The sequence below is a fragment of the Lagenorhynchus albirostris genome, chromosome 17 (genome assembly GCF_949774975.1).
Source record: "Lagenorhynchus albirostris chromosome 17, mLagAlb1.1, whole genome shotgun sequence".
Lineage (NCBI taxonomy): Eukaryota > Metazoa > Chordata > Mammalia > Artiodactyla > Delphinidae > Lagenorhynchus > Lagenorhynchus albirostris.
In genome coordinates, this window is record NC_083111.1 from 50,680,642 (window position 1) to 50,708,563 (window position 27,922).

At 35.6% G+C, this 27,922-nt stretch overlaps 1 protein-coding gene across 3 annotated transcripts in view; it reads left to right on the top strand.

Annotated features, from left to right (window-relative positions):
• ZFPM2 (zinc finger protein, FOG family member 2) overlaps positions 1-27,922 on the top strand; it is a 465,395-nt gene that overhangs the window by 215,691 nt on the left and 221,782 nt on the right. For all 3 annotated transcript variants that reach the window (XM_060128186.1, XM_060128187.1, XM_060128188.1), the window contains exon 4: positions 24,359-24,477. In XM_060128186.1, coding sequence (XP_059984169.1) covers positions 24,359-24,477 — 119 coding nt within the window. The remainder of the gene's footprint in view (positions 1-24,358; positions 24,478-27,922) is intronic.

Below are 27,922 nucleotides of genomic sequence, written 5' to 3' on the forward strand. Positions count from 1 at the left end.
TAGGTTGCTTCCATGTCCTAGCTATTATAAATAGAGCTGCAGTGAACATTGTGGAACATGACTCTTTTTGAATTTTGGTTTTCTCAGGGTATATGCCCAGTAGTAGGATTTCTGGGTCGTATGGTAGTTCTATTTTTAGTTTTTTAAGGAACCTCCATGCCTTTGTCTTAAGAGCAGTAGGAAGACATTAATTTTTTTGAGCAAGAGGCGCTGGAGGAAAAGATAATGTTTACAGTTTGAAAGTGATTGCTTTGGCCATAGTATGGGGCACAGGATAAAGGGAGTCAGGAGTATGCCTTCTTCCAAATGACCAAAGGAAGATGTGTCTATAGTAACAGCAAGTTTTCAGAGATTAGTAACATTGAGATCATAAGATGGCATTCTCCTAATACATGGCGTATCTCCTAAGACACGGCATTTGGCACTTATAATTTTCCCCACTATGTTCAAATAAGGTCTTGAATCAAACATGAAGGCTATCATTGGGGAATAAATAGACTGGAAATTCCAAGTGGCTTTGCCATTGGCCTCCTTCCCATTAAATAAATAACTACTTTACATTATGATCCAGATGTCCATAGAAGCTTTATAATTCTTAAAGACAGTCTGTTTCCCAAGTAACTTTTGTGTTTCTATGTAGAAACCACAGTTGTGGGTTGTTTTTTTTTTTAATTAGTGTATGCCACTTGAGGTAGTCCTATTTCTTGCACATCTTTTATGAGCCAGTGATTCAAAAATTAGTCCTAATCTTGAATGAGTAGAGTGACAACCACAATTAAACAGATAGGATTACATATCAGCAGAGAAGACTGTTAAGGAAACGTTTCAAAAACTTACTCCTATATTGCATGTAATAAACAGGATTTCAACATGTACTCCATCACACAAATGGAGTATTTTGTTTGCTTTGGAAACAAACTGACCTTTATATTACAGTCTACAGTTTGGATTCTCTGGAAAGTAATCCTTTGCTTTGATTTTTCTGGGCTTCTTTTCAGCATTTCAAAGAAATTGTAAAGTCAAACTAAGGCCTAGAAGGACTGAGGTTTTCTGGAAATTACAGTGTCTATATTCACCTGATTATTTTAGCCTCTCAGCTCACTTCAGACGTTCAGCCCTGGAGGGAGAGTTTAGCTCTGTCTGCTTTCTGATTAGAGTCATTTATAAGCATGTTACATGGGATACTGGAGATTTATGTTCTGGACTTCAGGTTTCACAGATGACCACACTGTGACATTATTTTTAACCCTTTATGACTGTTTGTTTTCAAAATTTGGAATTTGATTTTACTTTTCATCTATTCGTTATTTTTATTCAACGTGGCTTTGCACAGTTTTATGAAAATTCTAATTAGAGATGAGAACTTGTCTGCTCAGACAATAGGTCTTGACAGAAACCTCTGAATTCTAGAGAGTTATGGAATATTTCAAAGTTTTAATGAGCTGTAGATTTGGCTAAAACAAAGATGCAGTTTGAAATTGTATGAGGTTTAAAAAAAATTCTACATAGTGATAGACCTTGAATAAATTATGTATTGGTTAGCCCTGAGTTCTAAAAGAATAAAATGTAACTCAACTTCTAAAGTCACCAGGTCATATTGGGAACATTGCCATTTAAATTTTACTATTTAATAATGAATGTGGTCTGTTTTAATATTTGTTAACTTTCTCCATACCACCAGTTTCTTTAGTCTCAAGGTATTATTACTGGTAGTCTATGTCTGATTATCTTAAAAGGAGAGAAGAGTTGTTTATAAGTCTTGATGTGCTTTGCCAAGTTTCTTTTCTCCCTCCTGTCTCCTTTCTATTTTTCATGGTTTACTGTGGAATCTTATCTGTTTTTTTTGGGTTTTTTTTTTTTTAATGCTATACTCCTCAAGTTGAAGGTCAGGGGGCCTTTCATAATGTTCAGTAAAGAAAACAGATTTCTGTTAGGAACTACTTTTATTTGCACCAAGATAATGGGGGCTTTGTCCATGTTACAAACAATGAAAATTCCTCGAGATGATTCGAAAGACATATTTATGAACACAAGACACATTGTTGGCTTCGAGCGCTGTTTTCAGTTTTGAACGCTGAATAAGATAGCCAGAGGATCACATACCTTTAGTATGATTAGTGCTAGGGAGACTCATATTAAAACATGGGGGCAGTCAGGGAAGAATGGGTGTCAGAAAAGAAGAATGATAGGACCAAGGCTCCCTTTTGGAAGCTGTGGGAGAGCTTTGGACTGCATCCAATCAAATGGGCATTTCAAAGCCGTCAAATCAAAAGTCTGCTCCAGTTAAAGCATCTTCCCTTGAGCTATAATGTATCATTTGTGGATATTTCTCTTACTACCTTGTGATTATTGTATTCCATAGATTCAGATATTGGGTTACTGCTATATATTCTTTTTTTTTAATATCTTTATTGGAGTATAATTGCTTTACAGTGGTGTGTTAGTTTCTGCTTTATAACAAAGTGAATCAGCTACACATATACATCTATCCCCATATCTCCTCCCTCTTGCGTCTCCCTCCCACCCTCCCTATCCCACCCCTCTAGGTGGTATCATAGGGTAGTAGTGATTTTCAAAGCTTCTTTAGTTGCTATTCCTTTTGCTAAATTGGATCCTCATAATCATGGCCCAATACTTGTTCTATTATAGTCATAAAAATTTTAAGTTGAAAATCTACCACAGTCTCATTTCTTAAGATGGTAAAATATTCTGGTTAAATTCTTATTATGGTTGATCCAATGATGCCAGAGGTAATTCCGATTTTTTTTTTTTAACTTCTCTCAAAATACTTGTTACCAATTCTTCCTTTGTTTAGGTGCAGACTACTAGACCAGACTACTGAAGTGTGTAATCTTTGTTAGTAACTTCAACTCTCAAATGAGGAATGAATTGTTAATCTCCCTGGTAGAAAGTTAAAGTCAAGATAGCTTCATTGAAATCTTATATCTGGTATAGGCTCTATGTTGACAACAAATATTTGCAAATGAACAAGGTATCCCTTGCTAATTTAAAAACCAGACATATGATAGATTCTTAATGATTTTGAGAATGATATTGAATATACATCCCTTAATAAGGAAGGGAGTGGTGTGGTATAATCTGCAGGCATTCATTCGAAGTCCAGACAATGCCCTGGACAAGTTCTCTTTCAGCCTTTGCTTCTCCATTTGTAAAATGGGTGTGATAATACTCACCTTATAAGATTATTTTGAGGATGAAAGGAACTATATCCCTAAGATACCTAAAAAACCCTTGATAAATGGTAGCCTGGCTTCATCTCTTCCTGACTCCTTTACTTCAATGAAAGGAAAAACATTCCTATTCCAAAATGATAGATTTTATTTACTCTGGATGGAAGATGTTACATTTGGGACATGCTATTATCATATCTTTGGAAGAATCTCATAGACCTTTTCACTTTTCAGCAGTTTAATATTATATTTCAATTGATAAATGCTGTCTATCTCAGAGAGGCCAGGAGATACTGGAGACTGTCACTAACAAAAAGTTCAAAACTTCATCTGTGACTCTATTCATTATTTTTACAAAAGTATTTTTAGAATTCCAAGGTCATTGCTCTTTTTTTATCTGTTAAAAAATATAGCTTCATTTTGAATTAAAGCAATGAGACGGTTTATATTTTCTTCTGCCGCTTGCACCTTTTGTTTATAAGTCCATTCCAGGAATATTTTCCTATCCCAAAGGGATAGCTTGGGATGCCTGAATAGCTCAGTAAAATTATGAGCTCACTGTCAAATATTTATTACTCACAAAATGTTTGTATTCTGTTCAGTAGTGACAGCTAAATTATATTTCGTTGAGGCACCATAAATGGTTTCACATTATGGTTTACATACTTCGGTTGATTTTATGAAAAGCCTTAATTTGATCCTAAAAGAGGGATGGTGACACATGAAATTGCTAAATGCAGACACATTGGAGAATTATCAGTGGCAGAGACTCCCTGTTCTTCCATGTAAACACCAGGACCACCCACATATGGAAATTTGTTCAGAGTAAACATAGGAGTGACTTTCTGAATGTTTTCTGCTATAGACATTTTAATACACTGCATATTTGGAACCACAGCTTCGTCGCAGTGACTACACATTGAGGAAGAGAGTAAGGCTTTGCCCGAGAAGTATTTATTGTCTACAGGACAATTTTTATGTGTAGTCATGACTATGATAGATAGTAAACGAACCCGTAAAACTGACCTTCAACAATTTACATGCACTTTTGTGAGCTAAAGAGCCTTGGATTTATTATACACCTCTTTTATTGCAAAACTATAATTGTATTGGTGTAGGAGAGAGTCACAAGACCTTAACACAAAGTTGTCCAACGTCAGCCGGGCAGACCATGGGATATTTGTATCATTTCACAAATGTTAAATCCCTGAAGTGTACCTGGAAGAATATTTAGATCTTCACCCTTTCTTGGTTATCCAATTATTTATTTTATTATTCATTCATGTTTTCCCTGCTTGCCCAAAGAACTTGGACTTTATTCAACTTTAAAAAGCAGATTATTTGCATAGCTTATTTTTTTAATATTCTCAGAAATATTCTTTATCAAATCTAGTTTTCCTCAATATTGTTTTTAAATTTCACTTTGGATCGTTGTATCCAGATTCTTTGCTCCTTTTTCACTCTCACTTTCTCAGTCTCTCTTTCTCCGTCTCTCCCTGTCTCTGTCTTTTTCTCTGTTTCTCTTTATCTCAGTTTCTCTCCATCTGTCTGTCTGTCTCTATGCTTCCCTATTTTATTTCAAGATGAAGGACTGTTTTACATGGTATAATTTTTTATATAAAAATAATTTAGTAATCAGTTTTAACCAGAGATTTGAGGAGGACTCAAATATATTCAGAGGGAGAGACGGAGAAAGAAGATATTTAGCATGCAGAATTCATTTTTACAAGTACCTCAATGCAGGCTTTGCTACTGGAGCAAGGTTTTGTGAACATGGTCAAATTACTTAATCTCACAGCCTCAGCCTGTTCATCTGCCAAATGGAAGTAATATGCTTCATATAGTTTTTATAACAGTTAAATGAGATAATCCAGGAAAGGCAGGTAGCTTAGTACATGGCACATAGTAGGCACTACAAGGTGTTAGTTATGATATATGATAAATTTGTAATAGTAATAACATTTGTTTTATAATCAGTACACTATGTTAAAGTTACTAAAAGCTAGTTAAATGAAGCTTTTTAAATGTAAGTTAATAGATTTAATCCTCCCCTAAAAATTTAGTTGGGAGACCTTGCTTTAAAATACTTCTTCCATTTAAAAGAAGCTATGTAGCATACATTTTAATGTTTAAGTGTAAAAAGCAGTCACCGCATGTCAAAGAATTATTTTCAACAGACCGCATTCTCATCCCTTTTGTAGATCTTCTATATGAAATTTCCTAACACCACAAAGAAGAAATATGAACATATGGTTGGAAGTAAGAAATCAGCAACAAGGTTCCACATTCAGAAAATTACAGCTGGAAGCTTTTTTTCCCTTTGCTTATATTTTGTCAAGATATTTAACTGGAAAATACGTTTCTGAACGTCGAATTTGTTTTTTACACTATGCATTATTTTCATCTCAATGCCACTACATGACGTTGAAATAGTTTTCTGTGGCTCCCAGTTTTGGTAGTTTTACTATTGCATACTGACCTGTAAGTTCAAACTTCTCCAAAGTTAAAACATGAACCCATGTGTCAAAACTAGGCATCTGGTGCTTATTTGTAAAGCAGTGGAGTGGGGGAAATCTCCTCTATTAATTCTACTCTGAGGAACCTATACAACATTTTAATATTATTCCTGATATAGTATTCTTTTTGAAGTACATGCTTTATGTTAGGCCTTGTAATTGCATATTATACTATTTAATTATTGCAAGGATCTCATACGATAGGTATTATTTCCCTCATTTCTATAAATAAGGGCTCTGGATTTCAGTTTAACTATTCTATCACACAGTTGTTAAGTAGCAAGGCTGGAATTCAAACGTATGTCCATCTGACTTCAAAACATATTTTCTTTCAACTCCACCATGCTGTGCCTGTACTTTTAAGTGAAATATCATGAATATCCTGGATCAAAGAAGAATCTTTATATTGCAAGAAACACTTGACTTATTGAACAGAGTTTCAGATGAACATACCCATTTAAATGCATTTACATCTTGCTTAAAGGCAGTACTTTCCAAGGAAACTGAAAATAAGCAATTAGATTTAATTCACTTGTAGGTGTACACCTAAGGCCATACCTACACCAGCCAAACAAATGGAGATTTTAGTATCTTTCACCAGGGAGCTGTAATATCTGTGTTGCCATTTTAGAAAATGTAGAACCTTACAATATATTTCCATTTAAAACAGTGTAGCAGATTAAATCCATTTTGGCAGTGTATTTCTCATTTTTCACTATTTTACTGCAGTATCGTAATGACTTTATCTGACTCACTATAGCATCTGAATCCCACAAAAAGGAACAGATGAGAAAATGGCCACCAAATGCCATTTAAATTACCTGCATTTTGAAGAAATTGCTAATGTTTTATAAATGTGTAAAACTATTTTTCCAAAAACAAACCAATATTTGAAGATTAATAATGAGTATTATTGATAAGTCTTTCTGTATGTTGGGAAGTTAATAATGTGTTAGTATTTCAAAATTAGTATTTTGAAAAAAATCAAAAATTACTTTTTCCAGACTCAGCAGGAATAAAACCAGATTCCAGAAAAAGGAATATTGGTGTGGGATAGGGAGGGTGGGAGGGAAGGAGATGCAAGAGGGAAGAGATATGGGGACATGTGTATATGTATAACTGATTCACTTTGTTATAAAGCAGAAACTGACACACAGTTGTAAAGCAATTACACTCTAATAAAGTTGTTAAAAAATAAAAAAAAAATTTTTAATTTAAAAAAAATAACAAAGAAAACAAAAAAATGAATACTTTGTTATTTATACAATAAACAATTCTTATATGACGAATATTTTCTGACAGCTGTTGTAATCAATTTTTATTTATTGATAGTGAGTTACGAATATTATAGTTGAAGTTCTACAAATCAGCAATGAATATTAAAAAGAGAAATTTCATACTGTTCATTTTCAATTCTTCAGTTATCAATTAAATATGTGAATATTCAGATGATTTCTCTCCTTACAATTGTATAAAGCCTGGGTAGATAGATTTTATATTTGCTTCAGTTGCAGATTATTTTTTCTATAATGGGATGGGTTAAATCTTTTTGGTTGACTTTGTTTTCAATAATTAGTATTTTAAAAGCTTTCAAGGTCATAAATCCATATTTTAGCTGAAATTTTTACTGAGATAATTATAGATTCGCATGTAGCTGTAAGAAAGAATTCAGAGAGATCTCTTGTACACTTTTCCCAGTTTTCTCCAGTGGTAACAATTTACAAAACTTTTGTATATCATCACCACCAGGATGTTGACATTGACAACCCACCTACCTTATTGTGATTTCTTCAGTTTTACTTGTACTTGTCTGTATGTGTGTTGAATCTACACATATATTTTTTAGAACTAGAAGTGTTCTCAGAAAGTCAGATAGTTCATTAGGCTGTTTCTACTGTCCAAAAAAATGTTTACTGGCTAGTGATCTATTGAAATACATAATTAAAGCCAATAAAAGATCTTGGTGATGTTAGTAGACTATTTGTTTAGTTTAATTTGCATTTCCATGATTAGAAGTTAAATAAGAACCTCCTGCATGAAAACCCTCTGAAGAATTTACCTCCATTTTCTTTGAAGAGAGGGGAAACACAGTTCCCCCAGTGTCCCTCCCCATGGATTAAAAGAGTGCATTGTTACACAATAAATTCAGCAGCCAAGGGGAACATTATTATGTGACTCTCCCTGACTCATCAGATTATATATTCATCAATAAATTCATCAATCTCTCTCTTTTTTAAATCATTTTTGTATGTATATATCTGGAAGAAATTAAACCTATTAACGGAGTATAAAAGAAGGAATCTTTGTTTTCTAATCTTTAAGGGATGCATCCTTTCCTTCATTTATACTTTCATGTTCATCTTATCCTGTATAATTGAAGCGACTCTATATACTTTTGCAAATAGTCTCTTCATCCTCTCTCTTCCATCCCTCTCTCCCTCCCTTCCTTCCTTCTTCTGTGTATTCAAATAATATTTATGAAATCCTTAAATCCTCACATTAGTCAGACATACACATGCACGTGCTACACTACGGTAGGTACTCTGATGGATTTGGTGCAAAGGAAGAAGGGACAGTGTGAATAATTCTACCTGGAAGTGGCTGCTTATCAAAAGACGTTCTGGAGGACTGCCTGTGCATGTCCATTTTGGTACTCTACACAATATTTCCATGAGTCACAAAACCAGGACCTTTAGGTATCTCAAATAGTAAAATTCTGAAATAAAATAGCATGTTCCAAAATATATTTCTTAATTATAGAAGTAGAGAAACCTGAAGGGTCTGAACTATTAAGGAGGAGAATCAGTCCTAACATGCATATTAGGGTATTTATAAAAGAAATGAAGTTCTGTCATTTTCATTTCATATATAGAATGTATTTATGACTAACAGTATTCTAAGTGAGGCCAAGTGGGGATCACCATGATTTGTAACTGGAGTCTTCTTTCACCCTGCCCTAATGATGCTGTCCTCTTCTTTTCTTGTAATTGCGTTGTTTGTATGTAAATTAATTTCTTTTAAGTGCTTTAGAATTTATTCTATTAAGTGGTCTCATTTCAAGTCTTGTTTATATTATTCTTTTGCTTCTAGCTCCTGTTTCAAATTTTAGGTCTGGTCCTGCCAGCTTGATTATAATTCCATATAATGAAGCTGAAACTAAAAACGTTCTGCTCTAATTTCATGTTCTGGAAAAAAGGAGGTATAATGACTCATATGGTCATGATTAAATATAAAGGTAGAAGTGTTTGCTTTATTGTAGACACAAGTTGGGTTTGAAGTATTGATTTAATAATCTTCAGTTGAGCAAAGTTATTTAAGGAAAGTGATACCCAGAATGCACGATAATTATAGGGCCATACACAAAAGTTGATGCTCATTGCATGTTTGTTCAGCAAATGAATCAAAAAATGAATTGGTTAGGACTAAATGCTGCGTGCTTGTCCCATGGCTTGCTTGTGGAACCATGATCTTTCCTGGCCTACGTGGGTTAGTGATAAGTAATGGTTAAATACAGTCATTGTGTAGTAACCTTGATTCTTTCATACTTTGTTGGCTTTGAAAATTCAAAAGAATAAATTAATAATGTATTTAAAAATACTGTTTTTTCTTGGAACTATGCTTTACTTAGGTTTAATATCCTTGGTTTAGAAGCTCAAATTGTTGATCAGAATGGCCAAAAATAATGATGACAGTAGTAATAATAATAAATCTGCATTTTCACAAGATTCTGGCAGAGGAAAAATTTTTGATTTTGATAAAGAGAGATATGTAAGTGTGAGGGATTATAGTAATGCAATATTTTTGAAGGACTTTTGGAGGGAGTATCCGTTTATATTTGGAATACTGACATTTTTCAGGATTGCTCTGACTTTCATGTAATTGTCCATTATACATGTAATCACTGTTATTCAATATAGCAGTGTTTGTTAGGGACTTCTCTTTCTTTCCAGTAGCCATCTCTCATGTAGTGGATGACCATAGCTATTCTTTAATCTTGATCAACTTCTCTCCCCACCTGCTGTAACTCATGTAATTGCAATAATTTGAGTAAAAATGTTCTATTGAGTTAAAAAGAAAAAGAAGGTAATAAGTATATCTACCCTAAATAATTAGAAAAAATAAAGACCAATATTCTCAAGAAAAGATAATGATAACTAATAAAAATGCTTTTACTTTCACTTTTAAGTGGTTTACCATGGACATCAGTTTATTTCTCAGTTGCTCCTCTTAAGTTTGTTTTGATAGTGAGACCATTAGGTAAAGGACTCAATATAAACACTCAAATAAATATTACAAATGTATCCTGATAATTTTGTAATTGAGAACATTTGAGGAGGGAAATGAAAAAATCTAATGATGGACAGACAGTAAGGTAGGGTAAATATTTTCCATTGTTTTAAATATGTTCAATTTTTTTTCATGAAGATAGAAGCATATATCTTATTTTCTCCTGTCTGGAATTCTATATTGTCAGGATAATATCAGTGGAGCACTTAATCCTGGTTATCTAGAAGTGGAATGGGTGCCTCACCTTTGATGTTAAACTTCACAGCTACATACCTCAGCCTGGCTTAGCTACGAAATAAAAAAGAATACCAGTGTGGGGTTACTGTGGACTGAAGCTCTCCATTACCTCCAGGGGCTGCTCCTGTCGTCTTTTAGATCTTTTATGCCTCCCACTTTTCTTCATCTGGAATGAAAATGGTTCTGGGTGGAAGTAATTAAGATTATCAAGCAAGTCTGCATATTGAATGCCAGTAGTTTTTATCCAAATACCTCATTTTCCTTCTCAATTTAAAAATACTAAGATAAAATTTATACCATTTACTGAACACTTTCTGTGTAACAGACATGGTATGGAGTCTTTCACCTTTTTGTTCTCATGTTCACAACAAACTTACGAGGAACAATTAGGAAATTAAATTGATATCCATGGGAAATAACAGCAAGTCAGTGGGTACACCAAGAATACAAGCTGGTGCTCAAAATAATCAATAAATTTTTTTCTCATATTATGTGAATTATTGAATCCCAAGAGTGTATATAATCTCTATTCTCTAATGCTTTATGAAGTTATTGTAAGAATTTGTTAAATCTAATTTAATAATGTCCCATTGGCCATCTCCTTATTATCTATATATGCAATTATTTCCCAGTATGCTCATAAAAGTGTCATGGTTTCCTGTTTTTGGTCAGATTCATCATATAAGAAAAATCAAAACGCTGGTACACTCATGCGTTCAGTGGGGGAGAAAATATTATGGATTATTATTTCAAATTGAAAGTAAAGTGCTTAAGCCTATGCTCTTAGCAATGGAAAACCATTACTTTGACTCTAGTTAACACATGTGCTTAATTATTTCCATAGTTCAATATCTAGTATATTTTAACTCTGTTCCAGATAACTAATATTTAAGATGAATAATATAAAGAAACCAGAATGGATCTACAAAATACCATTTATTATCTATGGTTTTAATTAAATTAGAGAAGCTAGAGAGAAAATCAGACATAACATGTATTTGATAGCTTAGTGCAAATTATCTTTACATTTATATCCATCTTTTTTTTAAAAAAAGCCTTTTTGAATATGTCACCAACGTTTTATACATATTTGACGGATATACATTATCCCAAACACACTTTCTAGCTTCTAATATTTATTTACAAAAGCTCTTGGTATTTATAGACAACATCTATTCATTTGCGTGATAGAGTTTTACAAATATCCTTTAAATTTAATACATTTTTGACTATGTGAGTATTCTGGTATGTAGTCATCAAATAATAATAATGATGTAAAATCTAGAATCTTTTAAAAAAGAAAACAGTTGACTTCTTGCACCAAATATATAGTTTAGATAATTGTGGTTACTTCCGGGCACCTGATTCTGGTATCAAGAAGCACACCATTAGTTCTGGATGTGCTCATCTGTTAGAGAATACAGATCTTCCTTGACTTACGTACAATGGGGTTACATCCCCATAAACCCATCAAAAGTTGAAAATTTGTAAGTCAAAAATGCATTTAATACACAATGCCATAGCTTAACCCTACCTACCTTAAATGTGCTCTGAACACTTACATTAGCCTACAGTTGGACAAAATCATCTTTCCCAAAACTATTTTATAATGAAGTGCTGAATATCTCATGTAATTTATTGAATACAGTACTAAAGTGAAATGGTTGTATGGGTACAGAATGGTTGCTTACCCTCAAGATCGCGTGGCTGACTGGGAGCTATAGCTCGCTGCCCAGCATCATGAGAGAGAGAGTATGATTATCGGAACGCACATAGCTAGCCTGGGAAAAGATCAAAACTCAAAGTATGATTTCTGCTGAGTGCATTTTGTTTTCGCATCATCGTAAAGTGAAAAATCCTAAATTGATCCATCGTAAGTTGGTGACCATCTGTAGATTACTTCACCTTGTCTATCAAGTGACCTGTCAAGGAACAAGTGATGAAAAGGGTCCCTTCTACCTTTAGTCACTGTAAACTGTGGTAGATACGTACATAGAGAAGATACACTTATAGATGAGCTCACCTCTCTGATCTTTAGTGCTTGAAGTGATAGCTTCTAGTATTGTTATCTCAGTTTCAGGAGTTTATGTGAAATTATCAAAAAAGAGTGAAGTAAAATTTTCTAATATTGAAAATATTTTATAAGAAAAGGCTAGTATTGTTTAAGATGAAGGCATATTACAAGATCTATTCCAACAATTTTAAGAAATGTCATTTTGTCTAAAATTAACCCATTTGCAATATTGAACAGCAGAAACTTTTACCATCAGTTACGATTTCTGTGGTCTTAAAACTGTTTTTTACAACAAATTCCAGTCATTTGTTTCTTCCGATTTGGCAGTAATTTTAACTCAAGGCAACACTTTCTAGTTCATTGAACCTCTGCCTTGCAAGCAGTTTTATTTGTAACATAACAAGTGTGTTTAAATGCTCATGTTAGTATTGTATCGTGTTCATTTTTGAAATAAATTATTTCTGATTTCTTTTTTAAAAGAAAAAGATGGTTTATACTGTCTTTTGCCAGCTTTCACTCCTCTGAGATGTCATTCCTGATCTGAGTTGACTTAGGAGACTTTTCTTCTTGCTGGTCAAATTTTATCTCTTTCCTTTATCAAAAACTTCATATGTTGGGTGATAATTACCTCATGATCATCAGAATAAGTCACATAAGGAAAAGATCTACGTAAGATTCATGTTTATATCTCAAGTAACCAGCATTGCACCTAACATTATGTGTTCAACAAATAATTTTGAATGAGTAAATACTTATTTAAATAAAGTTCAGTTGAGTGTGGTTTTATGAATAAAAATAGTCCTGGGAGCTTCCCTGGTGGAGCAGTGGTTGAGAGTCTGCCTGCCGATGCAGGGGACACGGGTTCGTGCCCCGGTCCAGGAAGATCCCACATGCCGCGGAGCGGCTAGGCCCGTGAGCCATGGCCGCTGAGCCTGTGCGTCCGGAGCCTGTGCTCCGCAATGGGGAGAGGCCACAACAGTGAGAGGCCCGTGTAACGCAAAAAAAAAAGAAAAAAGAAAAATAGTCCTGGATTTGAATAATTGCAGAAGTTTAATACTTGGTGAGCTCTTGGGCCATGCTCCAAATGAGCATATGTAAAGCTTCCTATCAGAGGTCACGCCACAGAAATGATGTTTTCAGAGGCAGTTGCTTCTATGTGAAGAAAAGGATCAAACCTTAGTTCTGCACAGCAATCTCTGAGTTTATGGAAACTACACTCATGAGTAATAATGTCAGCCAACCAGCCTACCTGCCTGCCTGCTTTCTTTCCTGCCTCTCTCCCTTGCTTCCTTTCTTCCTTCTTCCAGATCTGGCATTTCTATATACCACATTCATGTTGGAAAGGGAAAGATCCAGGGAAAGGAGAGAGGAATTGAAGAGAAGAAGAATATATACATGTATATATAACACATACCTACTTAACCCACTGAGTTTGTTAAATGTGTGACACAGGAATATTTTACAAGTTAGGCGCTGTGAAAGCACCAGATTTTCTAGTTTGCAATCACTGTGTACAATTTCACATGAGAAAGTTCTCTTTGGAGAAAATGCTATCAACCAAATAAAAAGGTGGGAAGTCGTTTGGAATGTTCCAAATGCCTTTTATACTTTGTATATTTAGAAAAGCTTATATTATTTCTTATGCTAGTAATGACATGATATATTTAATCAGACTTTCCATTTTTAAATTTTAGTTTATTTAGTAACTGAACACTTTCTCTGAAGAGTGATCATCAGGGGTTGTCATGAATGGGGCAGGGGTGGGGGGCATTCCACTGTTATAAAACCATGTATCTTTGATTTCTTCTCTCTGAAATTTTTGGGACAGAAATGTAAAAGTTTATTGTGAACTCTGATAATCAAACAATAATTTTGCCACTCTTCCCCCTGTAACACTTTCCCAGTGTGTTGTTTGCTTAATCTTTTCTACCACCTTGCCTCTTTCGAAACTCGCCCTGTGGCCCCATCCTTCAGGCACTCACATTCTGCTTTCCAAATTGACTGGCCGCTAATCTTACAGATGAATCCACTCTAATGGCTGCTGATATGATACTGGGGCTTGAGGTCAGTCCTTCCACATAGTTAAGTTGTTAAAAGTTTTTAAAAGGGGCAGTCAGATAAAGTGAAATGAACACAAGAGGGTCAGAAAACTGGGTCTGGGGTCCTAGTCTCACTACTAATTTTGTAACTTAAATAGTTATTGATACTTTAGCTTTTAGTTCCAGCCCAATGAATAGGATGATAAATGGTAAAATAATAATAATAATAATGCCTACACTGTCTGAGAACTTCTTATTAAAGTGTGTGTTATAAAGTGAAAGAGTATTATGAATACACAAAAGTGATCGTTTCTTTGAAACAATAGTTTAACCCAAAACAGTGAACACACACACACACACACGTTTATATTTTCTGCAACACTACCAGGTAAAAGCATTATTGGGTAATCTAGAAAGTTCCATGTACAGAGATAATAAATACGTACAAATCACTATTATAAGGAAGAAAATGGTAAAAAAAAAAAAATTAGCGCTAAAATCAAATACTCTAGGAGTTCAAAGGGAGAGATCACCTCTGAATTTCTGGCAAGGAGAGGCTACATGAGTCAGGGAAATGTTCCTTAGGAGATGACAGACAGACTTCAAAAGATGGTAGGGTTTAAACATAACACTAATGATGGGTATTTCAAGTAATATACCAGAGAGGTAACACCTTCACAACACAGAAAGATCAACTATATACAGCTCCCCAAAAGCCAGAGTGTCAAGGAGGCTGCCTTTGGAAGATTACTCTGGTCAGTTATGTGTAACTTAAGAATATATACAACTGTGAAGATATACAAGCATTAATAAAAGACTCCAGAATTACGAATAAATGACTGCAGCTTGCTCGATCTTTAGGAATTACATTTTTGGAAGTATTTTCTGAAGCTAAAAATATCTTCAGCAATGAGTTCAAACTTTAGAAACAAAAAACTTTATGCCAGTATTATAGCCTACATATTAAATCTTTCTGTAGACTAAAGACATTTTCAAAATATATACATATATTGTATTTATTGAAGAACCCATACAGTTAGAGAATTAAGTGGCTGATATAGTCGATGCTTTAATGTTTAGTGTGCAGGACTTATTCTCACCAATTTGGGGACCCATGTCGAGGTTTCATAAAACACTTCAATATTATATGTGATGCACTGACAATAGTGTTAAGTGTGAACTCAAGTATCCTAGGATCTATATTCACTGGTAACATTAAATTTTTCTTCTCTTTATCATTCTGTTTTCCACTTATTTTTAAAAACTCTTTTAAAAAATGTTACTTGTCCTTTGGATAAAATTTTTAAAATCTATAATGGAATATCATTTTTAGACCAGTCTTCTGCAGTCTTCTGTCTTTGACTGAGAGTACTCTACAGTGCACTGTTACTTCCCTGGATTAGATTAAAGGGTTTCAAAGTAATGCTGTAGCTGTCCCCATGTTATTTGTCAAGTCATTCTGCCATCCTTTGGTTCTCTGATATCACGACCTAAAAAGTGAACTCCCCACTCCCCCGTGGAGCTTCACATAGATCTTCCTTCCAGGCAAAACTCATCCTAATCACAACGGATGCTTAAGAATGTTTACCTGTTAGAGCTTGTCAGTACATTTTCTTTCATCTCCATCTATACCATCTCACAATGTTAAAAGCATGACTATATCTGGGTTAATAGGAGTCAAGCTGAAAAAATACCTCATAAGGCAGCGGTCTTTAAATATCAACAGTGGCTTGTGAAAAGTTCCATTGTGTGCCAAATATAATATCTTCTTCTAAATTAATAAATGTGGACTTCCCTTGTGGCACAGTGGTTAAGAATCCGCCTGCTAGTGTAAGGGACATGGGTTCAAGCCCTGAGCCGGGGAGATCCCACATGTTGCGGAACAGCTAAGCCCACGCGCCGCAACTACTGACGCCTGCGCTCTAGATCCCGTGCTCCGCGACAAGAGAAGCCACCTCAATGAGAAGCCTGCACACCACAATGAAGAGTAGGCCCCGCTCGCCGCAACTAGAGAAAGCCCGTGCGCAGCAACGAAGACCCAACATAGCCAATAAATAAATGTAACTATGAGAAAGCATGCGATTTTAAGACAAAAGTAAATGTTGCCTAAAATCTAGAACCTTAAGTATCAACGAGGTCTACTGATGTTCTGTATTAAATGTTCTTTAAAAGCCATTCTTTGCTTCTTTTTCATCGAACAGGAGCTTATGGTTGATTTTTACCCAGAGTTTCTCCTTTAGAGTTTGTCCTCCTGGAGAAAGCAAGCCTTCTCTGACCAGGGCTCTGCAGGCCCTGACCCTTCGATGGACCTCCTGCCGACAGAGGCTTTTGGCTCTTGCGTCCCCGCTGCTGTTTCCTGTGTCTGCTTACCCAGACCTCTCACATCCATGGCATTCCTTCCTACCTGTACCTCCCAAAGCATATCCTCCCTCCATGTCTCAAGATTTGAATCAGGAAGTGCTGTTGGGTCAGCCTGTGACAAGGAGTGGTGTCTGGAAGGTCAGGGAGGGTTTCTGGCAGCAAAGAAGTATACTGTCGGGCTTCCCTGGTGGCGCAGTGGTCAAGAAGTCCGCCTGCCGATGCAGGGCACACGGGTTCGTGCCCCGGTCCGGGAAGATCCCACATGCCGCGGAGCGGCTGGGCCCGTGAGCCATGGCTGCTGAGCCTGCGCGTCCGGAGCCTGTGCTGCGCAACGGGAGAGACCACAGCAGTGAGAGGCCCGCGTACTGCAAAAACAACAAAGAAGTATATTGTCCAAGTTTGTGGAGCAAAAGGGTGCTGGCTCCCCTCTTCCTTCCAGCAGCTGAAAAGTGTCCAGAAACTACAGCTCCCCCTTCCAGCGACTTTTCCAAACATTTGCAACAGCTAGTCACACCCCAGGTGAATAGTTTCCGACACCTGGGATGAGCTGAGGTTTTGTTCATATAAATAAACATAGAACAAAGGGAAGAATATGGCTCCCAATCTTGAATACGGTCTCTGTATGTAAAACTTATTTTGTATGTGAATATGCAGGTAGAGGTTTTTTATTTATTTCAGGTCATAGTTTTATTTTTAAAAACATCTTGAAGTTTCTACTTTATTACCAATAATATTACTACCTAAAACAACATTTTCTCTATTTAAAGATGATAATTTGTAGGTTTCAATGGGTCTTAGGATAGAAAGAATATTTAGACATATAGTAGCCTCAGAATTAATCCTTAAGGTCAGCCAGAATAATAAAAGTTTCCTGAGTTTGTAATACGTGCCAATATTTGGTAGCGTACGCGTGTCGATTTGCTTCTTAACGCTGTACACATTTATTTCTATGACTTTTTAGAAACTATAGCCGAAGGGTGTGTTTTGTATTCTTAAGAAATGCAGTGAATTAACTTTGCTAGGTTTTAGACAATTCCAGTGTCTTGTTTTAGGTTTTAGGTACTGAATGCATTGCATGAAAAGGGAATGTTTCTATTTTGCCACCACCATTATGTTATCTTTTCCAGTGCAATTACAAGCTAATTCAGGGCTCTTTGTGTTACACTAATAGCTTCTGATTTCGCTGCTGTTACCCAGTACCTCTTCATGCACTTTTAATACCATCTGCAGTGCCCCCAGCACTTACCTTAGGTGAGCATTTTTCTCTAAGTAGAGACTCATCTTTGGCAAATCATTAATGGAACATCAAAAAGATCCCATCTGTTAGAGTTACATATGGCTAAGATCAGAATTATCAAATATCTCATTTTTTTCTTTATTCTTTTTTTTTTTCTTTTTTTCCTTTCTTATCCACACAATAAATGTAGTTGTCAGCAGGATAAGTTCATGCACCGGATAAGGTCACAATTTCATTTAGTGAAAACTTCCAACAGTAAGAACTTACAAGGTTCGATTTATTAAAGAGTCAGAAGGGATAAGATCACTGCATGGCCAGCCTGATTTATCAGGGCTTGACTGGAGTACTTGAGTAGGGAATGTCGTATTTCAAGTTTATGTTCAAAACTGTAGTTTAGTGTGTGTGATGCCTGTATGACTCAAACATTGAGAAGGAAAATTAGAAAAGGTATCCCTATAAGGCGATTTGTAGCTACTAACCAGGAACTCTCATTTCTTGTGCCAAACCATGCTTTGAGATGGGTCAACAGAGTGTTATATAAATGGCACTATTTGTCTTAGAATGCAGATGAAACATGCTGTTGTTAATGCCTGAGGAAACACACATAGTGGCAAGACCGCAGTTCGACTGTAAAGAAAATCAGCAGTTAAATGATCATCTAACCCTCTTCTGTATCTGGCAGGCAGCTGTCAAATGGTTAAACCATCAAATAGCAAGAGCTCTGCCATGCTTCAGCCACCTTGGCTGACTTTGAAAATGTTTCGAGATTTTTAGAATCTTTGAGTGCTTTTTGAACTCAGCATGACTTCGGAGCTGTCCATGTTTGATACCATGATGTATAATGTTTTCCAACCATGAAGAAAATATAAATATGGGTTCTGACGCTATAGCCTTCTGCTGTAGTAAGACCTGATAAACATTATGAGCTAATTCATGTGGTCTGCTTTAAAATTTGGTTATGTATTTAAAACCACGTTCAAACCAATCCAAAGTTTATTTTCAGCAAATGAAATAGGATCTTCTGTCATCTCATTTACTTTCAACCATGTCCTTCTATGAAATCTGAGCCTGGAGTTAAGGGATATTCTGTAAATACCATATACATTTATGCCATCAACTTAATGCTGAATTCAGTTGAAGCATGATTGCTGATAATTATGCTAAAAGGCCCACATCTTGTCTGTTCCCCTTTGGTATGCTACAGTTTTCATATACTTTGCTCTCTAATGAGGCATCAAAAGGACTCTGTTAAAAAGAAACAAGACAATGACTTGATAGCACCTTCAATAAAAAAAGATTTGAGGGCATCTCCCTTGATTTTAAGTATTTGTTTCCACCAGTAAATTTCTTTTATTTGGACAAAAAAAGTGGGCTGATAATCTTAAAAGCTGCAGTGTGTTTGGTAGTGATTTCTTACTCAGGGCTTTTTTTTAAAGTGAAGCTATCATAAGTCTTTGAGTAATCGCAGACTTTTAAAAGTATACATTATCAAGAAGATAAGAGAAACAGCCCTCAGCACTAACAATATTATCTTTTACCAAAATTGATTAGTCCATCCAGTGTGTCTCAAATATTTTGTGTGAACTTACCCAGCATGTTAAAAATATGAATTGGGCAGAAAAGAAAACTTCTTTCATCCTGCTCCATGTTTCACAGATGAGGTAATGTAGTTAATGCAATAAAATGTTGAACAAATGAAATGTATGATTGTTGTAATACAAAGAGAAGACACATATTAAGACAACGTTTTTTTGTCTTTAAAATCAACTTTAAAAAAAAATTAAAAAAAAAATCAACTTTAACTGTACTACAGTTAAGTCTGTGAACTTACGAAAATCCTTATCCAATCAACGATGTTCAATTTGTATTTTGCACTTACCACATGTCACAAACTATATCAATTACCATAGAATAAACAGAAATAAAAAATGCACCTGTAGTTCAAGATGTTGAGGTGAAAGAAGTTATCAAGGAGAAACACTAGGGAATCATTAAATGCAAAACTGCATGGACTATAAATGTTATGGGAGAATTAGGGAAGGAGAACTCAGTTTGTTCCGGAGTTCAGAGTTGTTTGGTGAAAGAGAATACCTTCGAGTTTGGTCTCGCAACATTAATAGGGTTTATCAGGGCAGCCAGGAGGATGGTGTGTCTGCCAGGTAGCAGCAGCAACAATTCTCAGAAAGGTGTGGGAGTTAAACTGGAGATGAGGAGGCAGGTGCCATAAGGAAGAGTTTCTTGACTGGAAAGAAGAAGAAGAAATTCTGGAGAGCAGAACCGGTAGTCAAGCACATTGCTGTGGAGCAACTCTGCGGTGGTATTAGGATTCAGGCATAGATGTTCAAGTTGGGATGGTCAAAAGGAAGCTAGTGAAGGGACTTGCACAGATGAACGACAAGATGAAACTGGAGTTTTTAATATGTTTATCCTGGCAGGAATTTGGAGCCCAAATCAGAGCTGTAGAGTGAGTTGAGGCTGATTGGTCCTCTACATCTGAGTTGGTAAAAACTGGGAAATGCTGATAAGAAAGGTAAATCCAGGAGATATTTAAGAGGACGTTAAAAGTCAAGGTATGGAGAGCATTGTGGATAGAGGTGTTAAAGAAGGAATGTGACCACAGACACTGAATAGTTAGATGTGATGGTGGAAGTATGTGGACATGCTCTTAGAATGCTTCAGTGTCTTTGTGGTGAAATAGTAAATGTTTATTAGGTACTTTGCTTATGTTATCTGAGTGAATCCTCACAGCAGCCATATGAGGAAGATATTGTGATTCCTATTTGGTTTGAAGAAACCGAAGTTGAGAGGGTTAAGGGACTTGCTCAGGATCACATGACTTGTTCCACTTACTTTTCTCCAATTCGATTTTGAATCTGTGTGCTGGCCTCCCATTCTAGAACATTTCATTCACTCCAGACACCCATGGTCTCCATCTCATCAAAAGGAATTTTCCCAGTCCTTTTCTTACTTTTGTAAATGTTCAGGTTACTTGATTGATCCCTCCTCCTTTAAATTCCTGATCAGTCCATCGGATGCTATGGTACCACGTCCAGTTTATGCTCTATTTTCTATTTTCTCACACTTCTCTTAAATATTCTGTGCCTACTCCTCCATCCCTCTGCTTTTTGAAAATCCTTGGAACTGTATCCTAGATCTTTTTATTTTATCATGTTCTACGCTCTCCTAGATCAAAAACTCTATGACTTTTACCATCTACAAGCTGGTTTTAATTAATAAATAAATGCCAACATTTATCACTCTAGCTAAAACCTTGCTCCTGAGCCACAGGCTTGTACCTATCCACCCCAAATCACCTCCTGCCTTGCTTACAAAGCCACTTTGACCTCAATATTTCCAAGCTATAACTCCTTATCCTTAAATCTTCTTTTTTCTGTGTACCCTATCTCAATAGGTACATGACCATTGGCCCATTTGCCCGAGCCAGATATGAGAAGATCATTGCTGGATTTTCCTTCCCTAATACCTAAAATCTAAATAATCACTAAGTTCTATGACTTCTACTTACCAAGCCTTATGGATTACATTTCCTCAGATTTATCCAGAACCCAAGCTTGTTTTGTTAGTTGCTTTATGCCTGGGGGTAACCCACTATCTGGTATTTAGTAGTTACCCAGTAGATATTAGTAGAATAAATGAATGAATGAACTAATGAATGGATTCAGAAAAGAATGAGTAAACAAATCAAATGAGAATGGAACTTTGCTTTCTGATTTTGAAATCTCTGATCTTTTCCAGCCAAACATTCTTTTTATGATAAGCTAGTTCTAGGACCTGGGTCTTTGATCCAGCATCTCAGTGTTCTTTCTACCTCTCGTAATATATCGTATCTGGGGAAAGAAAATCATGGTGTCACGGACACCTTATCAAGTAGCAAGAGAGTGCAAACCCCTCTTTAACAATGACAGACCAAAGACTTAGAAAAGACATAACCTACTCATGGCCATTCAGGTGGCAGTTTGATAGAGGGACTAAAATTTAATCTTAATTTAGTGCAATAATGTTTCCTCTATTTCATGACACTTATTAATCTTTGAAAAAATTTAAAAAATATTATACTCTTAAGCAACATGTATGTTAAATGAAATATAATTTCTGTTAATACAATATCTTATTTCTCTTGCTATCAGTAAACTATGTAGTCTTGGTAGTGTATAATGCTATTTGCAATGTGCTTATAGTTTTCTATAAAGCTGCTCTGAATAAATGAATATTTTAATTTAATTGTTTCAGCAACAGAAGAGATTTCCCCAAACCTCAAAATAACATCTGACATCTTGATAAGCAAGAAAGGAGACTGAAATTTGTCTGTTTGTCTAATAAAGTTGAAAAGATTGACTTGAGAGCTTGAACAGTTACTGGGCTTTCTGTTATGGCCATCTTTAAGAGCTCGTAAAACTAATTTTGGCCTGCTTAAAATTTTAATGCATAGTCAAAGACACCTCCAAAACTTTGGAGATATTTGGGTATCACTTCATGATCTGCCCTAAGTTTGTAGTTCTTAATCCATTAAAAGACAGGCCTGGGCTTCCCTGGTGGTGCAGTGGTTGAGAGTCCGCCTGCCGAAGCAGGGGACATGGGTTCGTGCCCGGGTCTGGGAGGATCCCACATGCCGCGGAGCGGCTGGGCCCGTGAGCCATGGCCGCTGAGCCTGCGCGTCGGGAGCCTGTGCTCCGCAACGGGAGAGGCCACAACAGTGAGAGGCCCACATACGGCAAAAAAAAAAAAAAAAAAAAAAAGACAGACCTGCTTGTAAATCCACAGGTATAGATAAGAAGTCACTGTTTGACTGAGTCTGAACCCTTTTCAATGAAAAATGTCAGTGGCAGAAAGAGAGGATTAATTACATTTTTAAAGGGTTTTCAAAGTTTTTCATGATTCCTCTGGTATCACTTGAAATGTGACATGACTAGGTTCTTTTTTTTTTAGTGTGTAAAAACAAGCAAACTATTTGGGCATCATTTTTATGTAGAAAAGAACATTTTAAACTAGTGTTTAGCTGAAGGGTTGAAATGTATTTTATCTTTAGAGGGGAAATTGTAAAGAAATTGTTTAAAATGTAAGCATGAATGAAAAATAAGAACTATCAGATAGAAATTAAAGTTTCTTTTCACATAGAAAAATTATCCCAAATTTTTAAATAACTGCATTATCAATATGAAAATGCATACATACGTTAAGGGATATTTCCCACTGAGCCGTATTTGACATCATAACAGGTTGTTGGCTATGCTCTATCTTTGAGGATTTTCTATACAAGTCTCTGATTCTAATGCATTAATCAAAAAGATTGTATGAGGATAGGGCTTCCTTGGTGGCGCAGTAGTTGAGAGTCCGCCTGCCGATGCAGGGGACACGGGTTCGTGCCCTGGTCCGGGAAGATCCCACATGCTGCAGAGCGGCTAGGCCCGTGAGCCATGGCCGCTGAGCCTGCGCGTCCGGAGCCTGTGCTCCGCAACGGGAGAGGCCACAACAGTGAGAGGCGGTAATACTCTCAGGACATAAATATCATAGATTTAATTACTTAAAGAGAAGGTCTCCAATTCCCGATTGAGATTTTTCTCCATTTATTCCAAACAATGTTTAGGCTTAATGACCAATTTAAAAATTTTTGAAGGCTTCATTTCTTTCTTTTTTTATTAATCTATTCATTTATTTCTTGAGTGACCATTTGATGAATTCCTACTTTATGCAAGTGTGTATACTGTCTTTACTTCCTGTTTCTCTTTAATGATCCCAAAGTAATAATTAGGAGGAAATAAAAGGAAGAAGACCATCCTAAACTGGCTGTTTCTTAAGGGTTTTTGTCCAAACCTTTTTGGTAACATAGAATCTTACCTAAAGTACCAAATATAAAAAAGTAATGACTTTGACTAAACATTTTTTTAATTTGCAAAAACATACATGTCCATTTTTTGCACTTGTGTTTGTTCTATCCACTGAAACTAGTAGTAAATTCAGGAAATTGCCAAGTACTTTCAAAAACTCTCCATGTTGTTCACCAAGAGTCTTGAATCATTGTAATACAGTTACTGCCTAAGGTATATATCTTTAATTGTAATTTTTTAGTTACTTTGGTGATCAAATATAGGAATTTTAACTCTAAGTCATTGTCCTAACGCTTCTTGTCTATCTGTTTTGGCATTGGATCAATGCTTTCTGAGGACGTGTTATCATTTCTACTTCTTAAGGATTTACTAAATAGAATGGACTTCAGTAGGTGATAAGTGTGCAAAGGCTAAAGAAAGAAATTGGACTAAATGTGAATATAATTATAAGGACAAGTTTTATTATCCTCTCAGGATACCAAGATCAGTTGTTTTTCAGATGAACATAATTAATTCTCTTTATATGAATCCTGAGAATATTGTTCGTGTAAAGCAAGCACACAAAAAGAGACGGCTGTTGGTAAAGCACAAGTGAAAGTAATTTAAACGCCTCGTGTTCATTGTCTGCAGGAGAGCTGGAGGTGTTTCAGAAAGACGGAGAACGAAAAATTCAGAGTCGGCAGCAACTTCCAGTGGGAACTACCTGGGGGCCGTTCGCTGGGAAGATGGACCTGAATAATAATTCCTTGGTATGTGGATGTTCTGAGATGGTTGACTCTTAATACTTTGTCATAGCACAGAAATTATCTCTGCTTGCTTCCCAGTGAAATCACTAAAAATAGCTGTTTTTTCTTTTTCATGGGCCACAAAACTGGGATGTCTTCCAAGTGGTCTGTCTCTGACAGTATTATATGTAGAATTTAGAAGGAAACAGGTTAATCATACTAAATGGTTATCTAGTAAGGTCATTTATAAGGTTGTGGCTTTATCTGCTTAGCCAGACTAATATTGTCCATATTTAATAATATATACAAATGCTTTTAGTGTTTAGATGACGCAGATTAATTGTCATGCATTACAAGTTTACGTGATGAACAAGGAATAAACAACCTTGATATTGCTTGGTGATACTATTTGTACCTTTTAAGAGTGAGAATGAGGGATCAGCATCATAATTTTTCTTGTTAACTTTTTTGTAAAAATTCTGAGATCAGAAAGTCTACCTCTAGGAAAGATTGTATGGACAATTGATTGATTAGATGTTTTAAAAAGTTATGGAAAGATGGAATATTTGGTTACATTTAAACTTCATTTCTTAATTGAATGTTAGCTTCCTATTGCAGCTGTAGCAAATTACCACAAACTGTGGCTTAAAACAACCCATATTCATCATCTTGTAGTCTGAAAGGAATCTCTCTGGGCTAAAATCAAAGTGTCTGCAGGGCTGAGTTTTTTTCCTGGAGCTTCTAGGGGGGGAAATCTGTTTTCTTTGCTTTTCTGTCTTCTAAAGGTTGTCCACAACCTTTGGCTTCCAACCCCCTTCCACCTTCAAAACCAGCAATGGCTGATAGAGTCTTTCTCATATCTTTATTCTGACTCTTGTGTCTCCCCCTTCCACATTCAAGAACGCTTGTGATTACATTGGGCCCACCTGGGTAATCTAAGGTACTCTTGCAACTTTAATTCCATCTGCTTTCTTAATTCCCTTTTGCCTTGTAACATTCACAGAGTCCAGGGATCAGGACATTAGGACTTCTCCTATTATAAGTAACAATACAAGTGATAAAACTTGGGCATAAAAACATTTTATATTCTTTAGGAGATCCAGAAATTATTTATATGTATGGAAGTCCTTCTCTCTAAATGCCATTTTTGTAGGAAGAGTTTCATGCCTGCTAAATATCTCCATCTACACTGGGGGTCGGGGTGAGACATAAAAACTCCCAGGGGGGTTTTGACAAGTGTGCTCAACTCAACAACATTGCTTTCCTTTTTCAATTGAGTAGATGAAAGAAATTTCTTCTTCAAGCTATTACATGAGAGAAACTGGTATGTGCGGATTTTTGCTTATTTAGTGCCATGTGGATGAGACAGAGGTCATTGATTTAACTAAAAGTAATGATTGGAATAAATAAGAAACATTTGTGTCATCAAACTTTCAAACAACATAAAAGGTTCTAGGGGTGTGTTTTTACTTCCTAAATCCATGTGTTTAATCCATAAAAGGATGAAGCAGGAGACTGTACCTGTGTTTAAGAACCAAACAAGTTGATAGACCAGGCTAAATATTTAATAATCTGGGCAGTTTAATTTGTGGTGGTCCAGTGCACCTACTTCAGAAAGGGTTTGAGAAGTGGCTTCACGAACGCTGCAGACCTTAGTTGGTTGAGTTGTATTAGTGGACTATTCTACTGATTCCTTTGATAGAGTAATATTAGCCATTATACTACTTTATCAAGCAAAGACAAGAGGAAGATTGTGTCAGCATCAAAGGGTGAATTAAGTGCTATTCAAAACCCATTTTATCTGGGGGTTTCTATTGGTTCTTTAGCATTGCTTTAAAAATGTTGTAGGCAATAAGATATTTATCTTATTTGTCACTGTATATCAGACACCAACATAAACTTTAGTCATTTCTCTGATATTTCTTCAAGAGTGTACTGCCATTGAAGTGGCAGCCATCGTTGCTGTAAGAAATGCATGTTTTCCCCTTTATTACATCAACATGATATCTCTATGAAACTGCAACCTTTGATTAATCTTTATATCATTATATATATGTAGACTGGTGCTTTTTACACATTTTTAACGTATGCTAAATTGTGATGTGTGGAAAGTAAACCTATTTGTGGAACTTTAATTTTCCAGTGAAATATTTTTAGACAGATGATATCATTTGGTTCTTTTTTCATGCTTCTATACCACTCTAAAGCTATCTTGTGCCATACATAATATCTTTTAAAGGATTCAATTTATAGTTATGAAGTTTTTGGTGTTTTTGATACTATTTGAAGTGAATGACTGCTCTTTAGGGTATCAAAAACCAATCGTGGGGAATAGTTTTTTAATAGAAAATAATCTTAATACCCTAATTCTCTCCTTTTTTCTTAGGATTTAAATATTTAATTCTTGTTAATTCCCTAAACTATAGCATTTTCTCTATTTTTAAATGTAGTTGCTTTGCTAAAATATACTTAAAAAATTTTTTTGACAATAACATTCTTTTCCAGAATTTACTTTTGATTTTATGTCATTAAACACTACTAATACTAATATTGACACTATTGTTACTTCTGTAGAACAGTTGTCTAAGTTATACTTCGTACTTATTTTTTCTAGACACTATGTGGAGAATTGGAAATGGATTAGCTCCCTTACTCCTCAGAACAAACCTATGAATTTGGTTCTATTTTTATTTATTTATTATTGAAGTATAGTTGATTTACAATGTTGTGTTAGCTTCAGGTATACAGCAAAGTGATTCAGTTATGCATATACAGGTCTATTCTTTTTAAGATTCTTTTCCCTTTTAGGTTATTACAAAATATTAAATATAGTTTCCTGTGCTATACAGTAGATTCTTGCTGGTTATCTATTTTATACATAGCAGTGTGTATATGTTAATCCCAACCTCCCAGTTTATGCCTCTCCCCCTTACCCCATTGGTAACCACAAGTTTGTTTTCTATGTCTGTGAGTCTATTTCTGTTTTGTATGTAAGTTCATTTATATCATTCATTTTTTTTAATTCCATATGTAAGCAATATCATGTGATATTTGTCTTTCTCTTTCTGACCACTTCACTTAGTGTGGTAATCTCTAGGTCCATCCATGTTGCTGCAAATGGCATTTTTCGTTCTTTTTTAATTGCTGAGTAATATTCCATATCTTCTTTATCCATTCATCTGTCAGTGGACATTTAGGTTGTTTCCAGGTCTTGGCTATTGTAAATAGTGCTGCTCTGAACATTGGGGTGCATGTATCTCTTGGAATTATGGTTTTGTCTGGACATATGCCCAGGAGTGGGATTGCAGGATCATACATTAGCTCTATTTTTAGTTTTTAATGACTCTCCATACTGTTCTCTATAGTGGCTGTATCAATTTACATTCCCACCAAAGTGTAGGAGAGTTCCTTTTTCTCTACACCTTATCCAGCATTTATTTTTTGTAGACTTTTTGATGATGGCCATTCT